Source organism: Neodothiora populina (genome assembly GCF_041146345.1).
Source record: "Neodothiora populina strain CPC 39397 chromosome Unknown canker_contig_8, whole genome shotgun sequence".
Taxonomy (NCBI): Eukaryota; Fungi; Ascomycota; class Dothideomycetes; order Dothideales; family Dothioraceae; genus Neodothiora; species Neodothiora populina.
In genome coordinates this window covers 574,151-588,487 of record NW_027191411.1, presented here as the reverse complement: position 1 = coordinate 588,487, position 14,337 = coordinate 574,151, and the positions used below count along the sequence as shown (strand labels likewise).

The 14,337-nt window shown below is 53.1% G+C and overlaps 5 protein-coding genes across 5 annotated transcripts; 4 read left to right on the top strand and 1 right to left on the bottom strand.

Moving 5' to 3' along the window:
* Nucleotides 1–441: 441 nt before the first annotated feature.
* Nucleotides 442–1,208, top strand: AAFC00_006674 (uncharacterized protein; the record flags this gene model as incomplete). Its single annotated transcript, XM_069346661.1, has 4 exons — nt 442–631; nt 686–805; nt 865–1,059; nt 1,111–1,208. The coding sequence occupies 4 exons, from the start codon at nt 442–444 to the stop codon at nt 1,206–1,208; spliced, it is 603 nt and encodes a 200-aa protein (XP_069199535.1).
* Nucleotides 1,209–2,380: 1,172 nt separating this feature from the next.
* On the top strand, nt 2,381–3,813 carry AAFC00_006673 (uncharacterized protein; the record flags this gene model as incomplete). Its single annotated transcript, XM_069346660.1, has 4 exons — nt 2,381–2,465; nt 2,522–2,682; nt 2,738–3,490; nt 3,607–3,813. The coding sequence occupies 4 exons, from the start codon at nt 2,381–2,383 to the stop codon at nt 3,811–3,813; spliced, it is 1,206 nt and encodes a 401-aa protein (XP_069199534.1).
* A 410-nt stretch (nt 3,814–4,223) lies between these two features.
* On the bottom strand, nt 4,224–5,855 carry AAFC00_006672 (uncharacterized protein; the record flags this gene model as incomplete). The annotated part of the gene is made up of 1 exon (XM_069346659.1): nt 4,224–5,855. The coding sequence occupies one exon, from the start codon at nt 5,853–5,855 to the stop codon at nt 4,224–4,226; it is 1,632 nt and encodes a 543-aa protein (XP_069199533.1).
* A 981-nt stretch (nt 5,856–6,836) lies between these two features.
* Nucleotides 6,837–9,179, top strand: AAFC00_006671 (uncharacterized protein; the record flags this gene model as incomplete). Its single annotated transcript, XM_069346658.1, has 2 exons — nt 6,837–8,471; nt 8,538–9,179. The coding sequence occupies 2 exons, from the start codon at nt 6,837–6,839 to the stop codon at nt 9,177–9,179; spliced, it is 2,277 nt and encodes a 758-aa protein (XP_069199532.1).
* Nucleotides 9,180–9,733: 554 nt separating this feature from the next.
* On the top strand, nt 9,734–14,048 carry AAFC00_006670 (uncharacterized protein; the record flags this gene model as incomplete). Its single annotated transcript, XM_069346657.1, has 11 exons — nt 9,734–10,582; nt 10,636–10,830; nt 10,896–11,364; nt 11,424–11,548; nt 11,601–11,681; nt 11,734–11,961; nt 12,012–12,115; nt 12,165–12,423; nt 12,477–12,619; nt 12,673–13,271; nt 13,333–14,048. The coding sequence occupies 11 exons, from the start codon at nt 9,734–9,736 to the stop codon at nt 14,046–14,048; spliced, it is 3,768 nt and encodes a 1,255-aa protein (XP_069199531.1).
* Nucleotides 14,049–14,337: the final 289 nt, after the last annotated feature.

Here is a 14,337-nt window from a genome sequence, read left to right as displayed (position 1 = left end):
GCGTAGAGAATGACATGTACAGAGTACAAGCACGTGTGTTCCCGTTCTCGTTCTTGATCTTTATTCTTTTGTGTACTCTACTGGCGTAAAGCAGGTCATGTTGGCTACCTTACCTTACCTCAAAGGTATACCCGTAGACAGAGGCACGCAGGCACGTCACTGTCCACTCGGAGGTAAGCTTGGATATACCATGTCTTGGCATCTGTGGAGCAGCGTCGCGCGTCTCCACTCGGGAGTGCCGCTGGCCGCCGCCGCCGAGTCATGTATATCGAGACCACAGAGACAAGCGAGTCAAGACTTGGCATGCATGGTCAGCAACTGCAACTGGAACTGCAACTTCGAGCGCCCACAGGCTCAGGCTAGTGGAGTACAAGGCGCGCATACAACCACCACCCCCAATTCAACTCTCTGTTATCCGTTTCTTGTCCGCCAATTGTCAGCATGGCTTCCACCGAGACCCCCGAGGAGAGGCCATACCAGCCCAAGGATGCCGTTGGCGGCACCATCAAGGCCACCTTGATCACCACAGGCGCCGGCGCTTTCGTGTCCGCCATCCAGAACACACTCACCAAACAGAATGTTGGAGGCATGGCTGTCTTCACGAGGACGGGCGGCACAATCACCGTCTTCGGTATGACTGGTTCAATCAATTGCTCTTACACTTTGGCTGACACAGCGCTCCCAGGTGCCATGGGAGGAGCATACGAATTCGCCAAATGCGCTTCGGCGAACCTCCGACGAAAGGACGACGCCGTCAACCCTGCCATCGGTGGTTTCTTTGCCGGATCAATGCTCGGTCTCAGATGTACGACATGCACACGCCTGGTGTCACTCGCATCGAAGCAATGCTAACATCCAGCGCAGTCCGATCCGCTCCCGCTATCCTCGGATGGGGTTCGTGCATCGCAATCGTCCTCGGAACCTTCAGCTACTGCGGCGGTAAACTCACTGGCTTCGACCGGGACCCGACCGTCGACGAGGTCGACAGGAAAGAGTTCATGAGAAAGAACAGAAGACGACCGGCAGAGGTCATTGTGCAAGAGCTCGGCGAGGGCAGAGGTGAGCTTGACCCGGCATCCGAATAAGACGACGTCTGACTGACACACGCAGGCATCTACGCTCCCGGATATGCAGAGAGGAGGGCGGCGAGGCTGAAGGAGGCTTATGGATACGATGTCCCCGTCACTCCTGTTTCCGCAGCCCCCTAGACTTTTTCCTCCTCTGTAGATATACCTTATTCGCAAACGTTCGAAGATCAAAATCGATATCAAAGCTTTCCACATCGATCGTCTGTTGTCCGTTTCCCGGAATGACCAAAGCACTGGTGTAACAGAACTTGAGCTAGCAATGCTTGCGATACACCAGCATTGACGAGCTCAGACAAAGCTAGACCTGCGAATGCTCCTATGTGAGTTGGCCTAATCATCATAGGTATCGTTTTGAAATCCATGACATGTGCTGGCTCCATTCGAGCAAGGATCATATCTCCTGAACAATCATCGGCCACTGTCTCTTCTACTTGACCTCAATACTACGGCTAAAACTCACGATCACAGCATGGTATTATGGTCTTCGTCCACCTTTGTGGTCGATTTAGTGTCAATCCACCATATAAGTGACCCCTCAACCCGTCCAATCTTTTGCCTTCCAATTGGTGTCGACTTCTTGTATGCTATGTCATCAGCATTCGTCTGTAGCGTATCTGCCATGCTGTGGTCAGACCCCACCAACTATGTTACGCTCTCATGCTGTGCATCGATACGCAAATCCAATAGTCAGGCCAACGCATTCACGTCGAGCATGTTGCGTCGTGCAGTAGACCGCGTCGTCAAGTCGGCAACCCTATGTCAGGTAACACACAAAAGCTCGGATAGTCGGAAGTCTCTGGCCCGCCGAACCTCTTTTCAAAAACACCCCGCATCGTAGTGGCATCTCAACTGTGGGGTTGTAGAAACAATCATCATGAGCAAAACAAGACTGCCGATACTAGATGTTACTATATACAATATAGACAAGGGACACAGTACATTGCAGTGCTTCGCCACAACATCAAAGCCATAAACCTGCTTGAACTGCATTGACCCGGAGCCAGCAGAAAGATCGAATCTCAAGTCCACTTCTTTCGTGGATCGAGTACCACCCCGTTGATCTCGAGGCTTTCGTCCATCGTCCTTGTCACGCGGTACAAACACCCTCAAATCGCTAAGTTCATACTACTGTACTTTTGTATGCATCCGGTGTGGGACGAATTCTTATAAGTGTTACTGAACTCGTGTTGGTTGCTTCTTGCTACTGCACGAGTCGTCTGAGGATTTCGAAAGTGAATATATATTTCTTTCCCTGTTCTCTTTTTGTCTTGTGTCTCACCTAATCCGCAATCATGACAGCCACCATGCAATCGCAGCAACATGCTCAGATATCTGACCAGGATCGGTTCTTCCGGTTCTTCCAGGGTGAAGTAAACGGTCAGTACGTGAAGTGCTTGAGAGATGAGAACAAGACGACTGAGTCAGATGTGAAGCTTTGCAGGAACGCATGCAGCAGCTCGACAACTACAGTGCTGCCGGCGGCGAGAGAAATGATGCGGTAGACTATTGTCTGTCTGGGATCGCAAAGCTCACGTCCGAAGTGAAGGATGCGTCGAGTTATCTACCCGCATATGACCAACGCACGTACACCAACGTAAGAACAGAGTCCCCCTGATGTCTACCATGTGCTTGCATTGACGATGAGGCAGACGATCAAGACTCTCTCGGACAAGTTACAAAAAGCCCGCGCCTCCTTTGCTCCCAGACAGAAATTCAGTTTCAAATCGGGGTTCCAGCGGAAGAACGCCTCGGCGATATCCATGGCGGATGCAGAGAAACTGGCGTCAAAGCAACACCTCTCTGCACCAGGCAACTCATCTACCGAATCCTCCGTGAACCCAACGCCACTGGATTCTCCCGTCCCGGAACCAGCAGATGGACAGATTTCGTCATCAGATGGAACCAGTAATGACGCGGCCAAGTCATCAGAAGACCCAGGAGCCAGATCGACTCTCCGCCTGCCATCCTTCTCATCTTCAAATACAATCACCATCTCGAACCACACAGACCAACACCTCATCCTCCCGACGACCGCCTCGCACGCCACAGCATCAGGCACCATTTCCCACCTGCGCAACTGCGTAGTAGACATGACCCTAGCAGCCTCAGAAGCCCCAACAACAGCAGCAGCAGCACCAGCAGCACCAGCCGCTCCATCACAAACCACTCCCCGCCCCTTAGCAGCGCTCTATCTGCGCGACATCCACTCCTCACTGATCGTCTGCGGCCAAGTGGACGGCGCAGCGCACATCACCAACGTGCACAACAGCGTGATCGTGCTCTCGACGCGGCAGTTCAGGATGCACGAGAGCAGTAATTGCGTCGTGTATCTGCACTGCGCTTCGCATCCTATTATCGAAGATTGTCGGGGGTTGGCGTTCACGACCTTGCCGGAGGTTCATGTAAGCACTCCTTTTTCTTCTTTTTTCTTCTTTTTTTTTCTTTTTTTTTCTTTGTTTCATCGAGATTGAGAAAACCGAAGCCCGCTCTTTGAGCTATCGTTGACGTGAGAAAATAGATCAGCAAAGCGCAGACGAGCACCGAGAATCAATACGATCAAGTCGACGACTTCAAGTGGCTGCGCGCAGACAAGTCGCCCAACTGGAGCGTTCTGGACGTCGAGAAGCGAGTGTCGGAGCACGTGTGGAGGGATATCGTGCCTGGGAAACCCGGGCTGGGCGCGGCGGATGTTCTTGCTGCTATTGGGGTGAAAAGGAGGACTTGAATTCTTTCTTCTCCGTTTTTCCCTCTCGAATTTTGGAAAGAAGGTGGGGGGAGGGGTGGCTATTATGACTTGGGTTGGAAAGTACATAAATAATCGAAAATCTATCGCTACGCTGCATATTTGCTAGATCATGTATGAAGAACAGAAACACACGCCGATAAACACCTACTCAAGGCAGAAGCAATCTCTTGTTCACTTCGACCTCGTGAACGCCGTTGGCCCCGCGGTGATGGAAACCAGAAAAACGTGGGGGGAGATGCAAGTGGCCAGCAATGCAAAATCGCAAGAAACGAAAAAGGGAGAAAAACCCGGAGCCCTGGAGTCTTCAAAGACTCGTCGCAGCGTTGGGTAGTAGTACTGTAGGTAGTAGCGGAGAAAAGGCAAAAACAAGAAAGAAGAAGAAGAAAAGCCTAGAAGGGGAATCCGCCAGGGAAATTAAACCCGCCTGCACCGCCGCCGCCGCCGCCGCCGCCCTGCTGGAACTTGAATTGAGCACCTCCACCGCCGCCCCCTCCTCTCTGCTGGAAGAAAACCGGCTGGCCCCCGGGGCCGCGTCCAAACGGTGATCCCTGGAAGGGGTTGCCGCCGCCGCCGCCGCCTTGGGTCTGGTCGTTGGGGTCGTCTCCGTTGTCGAATCTGGCCTTCAGCTCTGGATCCGAAAGGACCTCGTAGGCTTCGTTGATCGAGGCCATTTTCTTCTGTGCTTCTTCAGGTCCGACGCCCGCCTGGGCTGCTTTGTCCGGGTGGAACTCTTTGGTTAGTTTGCGGTAGGCGCGCTTGATGTCGCGGTCGTCGGCGTCGCGCGACACGCCCAGGATTTTGTAGTAGTCCTTTTGTCGCGAGCGCTTGAGCAGCGTCTGGGCCTTTTGCAGGAGTTCGTTGACTTTTTGCGATTGCGGGTGGAGTTCTTTGGCTTGGTTCAGCGTGTGGATGGCGGGCTCGAAGTCGTCGGCGTCAAGTTGGCGGGTGGCTTTTCCGATGAGCGCGGGCAGACAGTTGGGGTTGTGCAGCAGGGCTTCGTCGCAGTATGGCTGGGCTTTCTTGAGGCTGTTCATTTCCGTGTAGGCTTCGCAGGTCAGTTCGACGAGGTCGTTGTAGAGGCGTGAGGGGGCGTTCTTGTGGATGAGGCCTTCGTCGCGGTATATTTGACAGTCAGACTTGACCTCGTCGATGAGGCCTGCAGCGCCGTCGGCGGCTGGAACCAGTTCTTTGACGGCGTTAACATATTTGCGCTTGCTCATGAGGTCGTGGACGTTCTTGATTCTCTTGTCGATCTTCTTCTCGCGCTTCAACATCTTGCTGCAAGGCTTGGAGTCTGGATCCGAGTGGAGACATCTCCTGGCTTGCGCCATGCCGCCGTCTCTCTCAGCGAGAGCGTAAAAGGATGTTGCTGCGATCTTCATGTGTGCTTCACTTCCAGAAGAAGTCTGGGCGATGTGCAACATGTCGCTGATGGCCTCGATGATGTCGCCCTTTTCGAACCTGCAATGAGCGCGGCGGCGTCTCAGATCGAGGTCTGCGCCGGCCACGACAATGGCGACATCAGCATTGGCAGTACATGCCGCCCAGTCTTGCGCCTTCTCTGCCTCTTCAGCCAACTTGGCAGCGCCCTCGGCCTCTTCCAGCTCTTTGAACTCTTCGCTGCTCGTCCTTGCTGCATCCTGGTAGTCCTTCTTGGCGGCAGACCAATTGCCGTTCCTGCTCTTGATCTTGGCTCTCTGGACCAGCGCACCCTCGAATCCAGGCTTCAGGGCCAGGACTCTGTCAAAGTCATGGCTCGCCTGGGAGCTCTTGCCTAGCTGGAGATATGCGGCACCTCTTCTGAAGACGGTGAGGTAGTTTTGTGGATCGCGGTTGATGGCGACGTCGAAGTAGGTCAGGGCTTCTTGGCCATTGCCCTTTGCCAGCTCGGCCGTGGCAGACGAGATGAGTTGCGAGACAGGAATGTCGGCGGGAATGTCTGCGCTGCTCAAGGCGCTGGTCAGAGGGACGGAAGTCAGGGCGATGACGCCAAGGGCGAGTGACTGCAGCGGGAGTATCATGATGCCGAGTTGGTTTTCCTTGTTGTTATGATGAGGTATACATGGGGATGCTCTTACAGCCGACACGGGGAAAGAAGGAGAAGTGAGAAGTGTTTAGATACAATATGAGATACAGTAGTGTTTCATGGAACGTCAACCGAAGTGAAATCGGCCAGCTGTATTAAAACAATCAGATGCACGAATCAGGCTAGACTGGATCCTGGCAGGCTGGACAGGTACAAGTACTGCTGACGCGGAGAGAGATGCACGCGCCACATTACCTCATGCCTCGCAACAGTATCGGTCTCAACCCGTGTTTTGGACATTGAGCACAGTAGGTTCGCTCTTGTTTCTCTCGTAGTCCACGTACTCAAGCCGGATCAATACGAATGCACCGTAGCGTGTAACGTAAGTCTTTCCAAGTGATGACCGAGGACTTGATTTGGCTTCGAGGTATGGTTCAAGCCCACGGCATCGCGATAAAAGCCCCGGTATCACAGCCTTATACTCCGTGGAGTTATCATACAGTACTGTACGTCACTCGAACTGTGGCTCAGTAGCCACGCTATCTACCTCAAGGTACCCTACCTTGCCTTACCCTAGGTATTGTACCTTAGCCTTGAGGTACAAGTACAGTATCTTATGATCATCATCACCCCATCCGCGGGGCTCTCTACCTATTGCGATCATATGCAAAGCAAGGCTATTATAAACATTGTTACATGACTTTCGAGAACGCAGCGCAATTAATCTTCCATCTGTGTCTTACCTTGTCATAAAGTCTTCCACCATCCGGCCCACACACCTGCATACCGGAACTAACTTGTCCACTCTCAACGGTTCACGACTTCATCTCAGATCCGCCGCACCTTGCTGCATTTTCCTTGTCCTTTGTCGAGACATCACAACACACCTCGGTCAAGTGACTCCGTTCGAAGCCGCGTGCTTGGATCCCTCTCAACTTCTGCTGCGCCACACCAACACATAGACAGCACAGCGACAATGTCCTCGCTACGGCTCCGCATCGACGGTCCCGTCTTCCGCGATCCACAGAACCGCGAAGTCACGCTACACGGAATCAACGTCGCCGGCGACGCAAAGTATCCCAGGAAACCAGACCAGTGCTCACACGTAAAGGAAGGCTTCTTCGACGGCGACAACGTCTCTTTTGTCGGGAGACCCTTCTCGGAAGACGAGGCTCCTGAGCATTTCACCAGACTGCGGAGGTGGGGTTACAACACAATCAGATACATCTTCACCTGGGAGGCCATCGAGCATGCTGGCCCGGGCAAATACGACGACGACTTTATCAACGACACGATCGCCATCCTGCGACTTGCCAAGGACTATGGCTTCTACGTCTTCATGGATCCCCACCAGGATGTATGGTCGCGATACACCGGAGGATCGGGGGCTCCAATGTGGACCCTCTACGCCGCTGGTCTGAACCCAGAAACCTTCCACACCACACAAGCTGCCATTGTCCAAAACACCTGGGAGGACCCCAGTCAATTCCCCAAGATGGCTTGGGCCACTAATTACCAGCGTCTTGCATGTCAGACCATGCTCACCCTGTTCTTCGCCGGCAGGGACTTTGCCCCTAAGGCGAAGCTGGACGGTGTCAATATCCAAGACTACCTCCAGGACCATTTCATGGCAGCCATGAAGCACCTTGCCCAGAAGATCAGTGACGCCGGTGATATCGAGGACCAAGTCGTCATCGGCTGGGAGAGCATGAACGAACCCAACAAGGGCTACATCGGCTGGGAAGACCTCTCCGTCTGGCCAGCTGACCAGAATCTCAGAAAACACACCTCTCCGACCGCCTGGCAATGCTTACTGACTGGATCCGGTCGCGCCGCCGAAGTCGAGACCTACGAGTTCGGCAACCTCGGACCTTACAAGTCCGGCACCGCGCTCATTGATCCCCAGGGCACCTCGGCTTGGTTGCCAGCAGACTATGACGACTCACACTATGGCTGGAAACGAGACCCTGAGTGGAGACTGGGCGAGTGTTTGTGGGCCCAACATGGAGTCTGGGATCCTGCGTCAGATACTCTGCTCAAGAGCGCCTATTTCTCCAAGGTCCCTTCCAGTGGAGACGTCATCTCACACGACTATTACACCAACCACTATTTCATGAATCACTACAGGACTTATTCGAGAACAATACGCAGTGTCTTTCCCAAGACCATCATGTTCTGCCAGTCTTGCCCATTCGAAGTCCCGCCTGCGCTCAAGGGCACCGCCGACGACGATCCCAACATGGTCTTTGCATCTCACTTTTACGACGGTATCACACTGATCACTAAGAAGTGGAACCGCTTTTGGAATGTCGATGTTGTTGGCATCATGCGCGGCAAGTACCTCAGTCCGGCCTTCGCAGTCAAGCTGGGAGAGTCGGCCATTAGAAACTGCTTCCGAGACCAACTCTCCTACCTGAGACAAGAGGGCGAGGAAAAGATGGGCGTGAGACCTTGCGTGTTCACGGAGATAGGAATTCCTTACGACATGGACGACAAGTATGCCTACAGAACGGGGAATTACATCAGTCAAACGCGCGCAATGGATGCGAATCACTTTGCCCTCGAGGGCTCTGGCGCAGCTGGGTTCACGCTTTGGACCTACGTGCCTTCGGTGAGTCGACACGAATCTGCTTTGACGCCTCTTTCCTTCTTTTTCGCCAGCTAACAGCATGTACAGAACAGCCACTACTGGGGAGATAATTGGAACGGCGAAGATCTTTCAATTTACTCGCTTGACGATCGACCGCTGCCGATAACTGCGAACACGGCAGAATCTTCTTCGAGTCAGTTCGACAAGACGTCTCCTGCTTATTCCGATAGCAGAACGTCGGGCGAGGGTTCCGTGTCGCCGGAAACCATCAAGAGGACCATGTCTGTGGATCAGATGAGTACATCAAGGGCACCGTCGGTGGACTCAGACTCTGTGGGTGTGCGAGCCGCCGAGGCCTATGTGCGTCCGACACCCATTTACACGCACGGACGTCTGCAAACACATGGCTTCGATCTCGTGAATTGCACCTTCACTGTGACGCTGACGGCAGAGGCATCGACACCAGGCGATGTGCCGACGGAGATGTTCCTGCCGGAGTACCACTTCCCACCTGGCAAGACGCACATTGAAGTCAGCGGGGGAAAGTGGAGCATCAGCGTGGACGAGAATGATGGTGGACTGCAACAGAAGTTGAAGTGGTGGCACGCAGAAGGCGAGCAGAAGCTGACGGCAACAGGAGTCAAAAGGAGACAGGGTACTGCTGTGGGAAGTGCAGATGAGGACAGTTATCTGGAAGTGTGCAAGCAAAAGGCGTGCATTGTCATGTGAAAAGTGTTTTTGGGACTTGTTATGGAGTAGCCAGTCAGCTTTATGTAACGAAAAATCAACGTTCACAAGCCAGTGATTGTGTCACGGCACGCAGACAACCAAGTCAGCCTCTTGAGTGATTGCACCATTATATGGAGGGCTGTGTATACTGCTGCTAGGCACCAATACCCAATGTCTCATACCGCCAAGGGATGAGACACGAGAGCAATTAGCACTCAACAATCGCGTTACGCCCGCCCAATCTCTCCAGAAATGTCGCGGCACTCCGCGTCGCCCAGCACTTGCGCCGCCCCTGGCTTCTTATGATTATTCTATAATTCCATATGCACTTTCATAACAAGGGAGACTTTTTGTCTTTGTCTAGCACGGAGACTCTAGACCATCAGACACTAGATTCCAGACTCTGACCCGTACTTTTCTATAATTCATCGACGTTGCACAAACATGTCATGCTAGCGGGAGTCCCTTGTTTGGAACTGTATTTTCTTTTCGACCCAGGCAGTAAACACTTGACATCATAAATCAACCCGCCAACCCACACTTGCCGCAACGGCATGGCCGCATCAGAACTGAACGGCGATGGCATCTCGCAGATAAGCCTGGCTCTAGAAGCCACATACGACCCTCGCTCATCTAATGAAACAAGACAGTCGGCGCTGGCCTTTCTGGAAGATGCCAAACGGCAACCGGACGCCCCTCAGTACGGCTACACCCTCGCCAGCGACACATCCAAGCAGCCCGCCGTGAGGCATTTTGGACTCTCGCTGCTCGAATACGCACTACGGTACAGGTGGGAAGACTGCAGCAAAGAGGCGGCGCACACTCTACGTGGCTGGGCGCTGAACCTGGCGAGCCATGTCACTGACTCCGATCCTCTATATTTTCGAAATAAAGTGGCCCTGCTCTGGATCGAGATGGCAAAAAGATGCTGGGCGGCAGAGTGGATGGACATGGACAGCCAGCTGTTCGACTTCTGGAACAGTCAGGATCCGAGCAAACAGTCGGTTCGTAGGCAGCTGGTTCTCTACATACTCGAGTGCTTGTCGGAGGATGTCTGCAACAGGGAAGACCCCGTCGCTATGCTGAGACAAGACGTCTTGGGTCAGTCTCTGAACGATGTCATGATTCCTCGCGAGCTGCATCGTGACCACCAGAGCTCTCGTGGAAACTCACCAGAAGTACGGTTCACGCAGGATGGCTGGCTCGCGGAAATGTCGAACTTCGTCATGGCTTGTTGCGCATCCGTCGCCCAGGGTGATCAGCGAATAACTAATCTCGCCATCAAATGTCTCGAAGCACTCAAACCCACCACCGTATGGGTCAGTCTCCGAGCCTCGATTGAGGCTCATACTGTAGAGTCGTTGTTCGACATGATGGCTACCGGCAATATCGCCGCTCAAACGGTAGGTCGTTGCGCATCCTGCTTTCCAAGAGCCATGGAGCTGAGGTATCATAGGCGTCCATTGAAGTACTCCAATCAATTCTCCAACGTCCCTACAATCCACATTTCCAAGAGTCCTGGTCCATCATCATACAATCGTCTCTCCAGCGTGACAGACTCGAGCTGTTGACATCACTATACACATCATGCCAGACCGACCCTGATGATATCGATGAGGCCAAGTACACCTTGCAGAAGAAGATGACCGAGGCAAGTCATCCCCATCTCACTCTGCCTGGCCATTTTCGTCTGACGTTTCTCTTCTTTGTTCCCAGGCTCTCTCCATCCTCGGTGACGCTGTGGCCCAATCCCCAGAACTCATCACGGACCCTTCGTCGCTTGTAGCCCTGTTTGATCTCCTTTCCTTGGCATTCCAGAGCGCGAGCTTGATCATCTCGATACCTGCCTTACACACTTTTACTAAACTACTAGTCACCAAGGATGTGCAATTGTCGAATGCTATAGGCCAAAGAGTGGCAATTCTGCTCGGTGTGTGCAGTCAGAGGCTCATTAGATATGAGGCATTCCTGCAGGACTCCGAGTCGCCAGTCGTTGCATACTTGAATGAAGATTTCGAGACGCTGCCTGAGCTCCACGCCTTCCTTGGCAACTACAGAAGGTACTGCGTTGCCATCATCGAGGGCATTGCTTGTGCTATGCCACAGGAAGCGGTGACCTACATTCTAGACCAGACACTGCAGATGGTCGACACTATCTGCAAGGACTTCCAGCATCCCTTTACAAGTGAGCAGGATTGATGATTATAGTGTACGGAAGTGACTGGTCACTAATCACCGCTGCAGAGCCACAGTCTATCAAGACTCCTATCCCTGTCCTCCAACTCGAAGCACAGGCATCTGTACTCCGTAGTACACTCAATGGCTTCGGTCAATCTCTGTCCAAGTTGACAGGGAGCGACGAGTCTACAGTACGCTTCCCACTCTAGTTCTGTTTGTGAACACCATACTTACTGTTGCTAGCCGGCTGCTAAAGAGTCATATCGCATCGTCAGTGGTACATTACGGGACTTTTGCTTCCGTATCATGTCATTTCAGCCCCAGGTAAGATCCCAAGACGTATGTACCCCATGCGCGCAGCTGACACGTGAAAAAGCATCCTGACATTGCGCGACTTGCCGTACACATGGTGGTGAACACACTTTGCAAAACCTTACACAAGGGCCAAGCAGACCTTGTCGTCAAGATCTTAGACTATGTCATGAGTCTGGATCTGCCCGAGATGCCGGCGCAAAAGGAGTACACAGACGCACTGAAGAGTTATGAGGGCTCACGCTTGGGCGAAATGCATAGAATCGCCTTTTCGTTTCCCGACTACCTATTGGTGCAGACTATCTCCCTATTGACAGTGTGTCCGTAGGCTAACATGACCAGGACCTCCTCACGGATCTTGAGGCACGAGTTGCGAACATGATTCAGTCCCACCCAGAGGATGAGCGGATGAAATGGGGATTGCAAGCCTTCCTGCTTATCATCGTGTAAGTCTACGACCTTGGCCTTCAATCTATCATATTTCTGACCGGACAGACACCGCGCATCTGCTGTAGACCCGAACGCTCGGCTGTCGCGTCTTCAGGCGATAGTGCAGCCTGTGATACAAGCATGGCAAGACCCCGCCTTGACTGAAGCTTTGTCGACTTTCTCTGGTTTCTGTAGCCTCGTCGGCATGGGAACACTACCGGAGTATCTTTCTTCTCGGAATTATCCGAATATACAGGACTGGTCAGCCACTCCTCTAGACGAAGAAGGCAAGAGACGGCAAGCAGACATTCAAGCGCAGACCTTGGTAAGTCCATCTTGTATTTTGAGACTTGTGACTTGCTGACAGGTGACTGCCAGCGTTTACCCCTGAATGCAACAAAGAATCTGCTAGGAGCAACTACAGAGAAGCTCAAAGACGGATCGCATGACTATCAAATCGCCTCGCAGATCTGGGGTTCCGCAATGCAGGCAATACTACCCAACCTCCTCCAGCTCGCAAGGTATGTTGACAGCCAAAGAGAAACGTTGTTCAGATATTGATTCCATCTTAAAGACACGCTACATCATTCCCAGAGCCATCCAACTGGGCCAATCTTCCACCCGAACTGCGGACAACCATGCAAAGGATGCTTGTGGATAGATTCTGGCAATCAGGCATATCTAGTGAAAGCAGAGACGAGTTCTATGCGCGCATCTCGGAGACTGGAAACACATATGAAGGCTTCGGCTCTACTGTTCGTGGTATCCCGAGGTCAGTCAGAGACTGGTGCTACCATATCATCTATGGCATGACTAGGTTCGAGGACCAGTTTTATGGGCTGCAAGAACTTGCCGTGCCTCTGGCAGAAGCTTTGCTCACAAATGCCACCGCTCTTTCTGCTCATCACCTGCAGAGGTTGATCAGCCTCGTCGAGAGACTGGTCCAGCGGTGCCCGCCGCGCTACAGATCTTCTTTCCTGCCTCCGTTGCTGAAGATGTTCTTTGCACAAGCAGACGCTAAGATCACATCGGAGTGGGAGAGCATCGAGCAGGCAAGGATCCGGTCCAGTGGCGATGATGACCTAGGCGATGAGATGAAAGCAGAGAGCATTTTGCGAGCAACGACCTATGCTGTTGTGGCGTTTGCGTCTATGCTTCTGGACCCCAAGACAGGTGAGCAAGTTTTTCCGTTACTCCTCTTTCGCCAACCCACACTGACCATTGGACCAAACAGAAGCCAACCTCGTCGCAGAAGGTTCCCAGCAATCGCAGGATCCGACCACCACAATCCGGCACCTCGTTCTCTCCGACCCCTCCGTTCTCGAACCCCTCATCCTCTTCTGCACACACACGCTCCGGACCCGCGACTCCAGATGCTGCACACTAATCTGCCGCGTGCTGCGCTCCATGATCCCAGTCTTCAACACAACGCCCTCATCCCCATCCGCCACCCCCCTAACCACAACCCTCCACCCTCAGATCCGCGAATTCATCAGCACAGAAGTACTCAAAACAAGCATAACCTCGCTCAACGAGCCCTACTTCTTCGACGTGCAACGCGACCTGTCCAACCTCATCGCGCAGATCATAGCATGCTACAGCGACAAGACGGACACACCGCGCGCCATCATCGCCAGTCTGCCGGACATGCGGCCCGAGCGCGTCGACGACGCCGTCGAGAAGATCAGAGGGCTGGGCAGCGAGAGGGGCCAGCGCGCCATCGTCATGGCGCTGCTCGAGGGCGTCAGAGGCGTCAGTATCCATGAGGCGGGACGGATTGTGGACCCTAGAGGAAAAGGCAAGTACTCGGCTGGAGGCGGTGCGGTGGCGGGGAACAATGGCAAAAGCAAGGCTATGATGCAGTACATGGAGGTCGAGAGCAAACCTGCTATCGTCAGGGGGAATAGTCCTGGCCTGGAGGGCATGGCGGACATGTTTGGCGGAGAGTAGCCCTTTTTTCTTTCTTTTTCTCTCCTTCGCGGACAAAGCCCCACTATACAACAAAAGCAAGAACAATATAAAGAAGAGAAGAAAAGCAAGGACGGTAATACAGCGAGAACCTAGGGAGGAATATAAATAGAGCAGATGTAGAAGGACGTCGAAGAAAAGCTTACTCGTTCACTTAACCTCACTCACGTCCATCCATCCGTCTATATGTCTGTCTGTCTGCTTCATCTGCTCTGCACGCACGCACGCATAGAGATACTGCACTTCCAAGCAACGAAAAAGCTAACCAAGT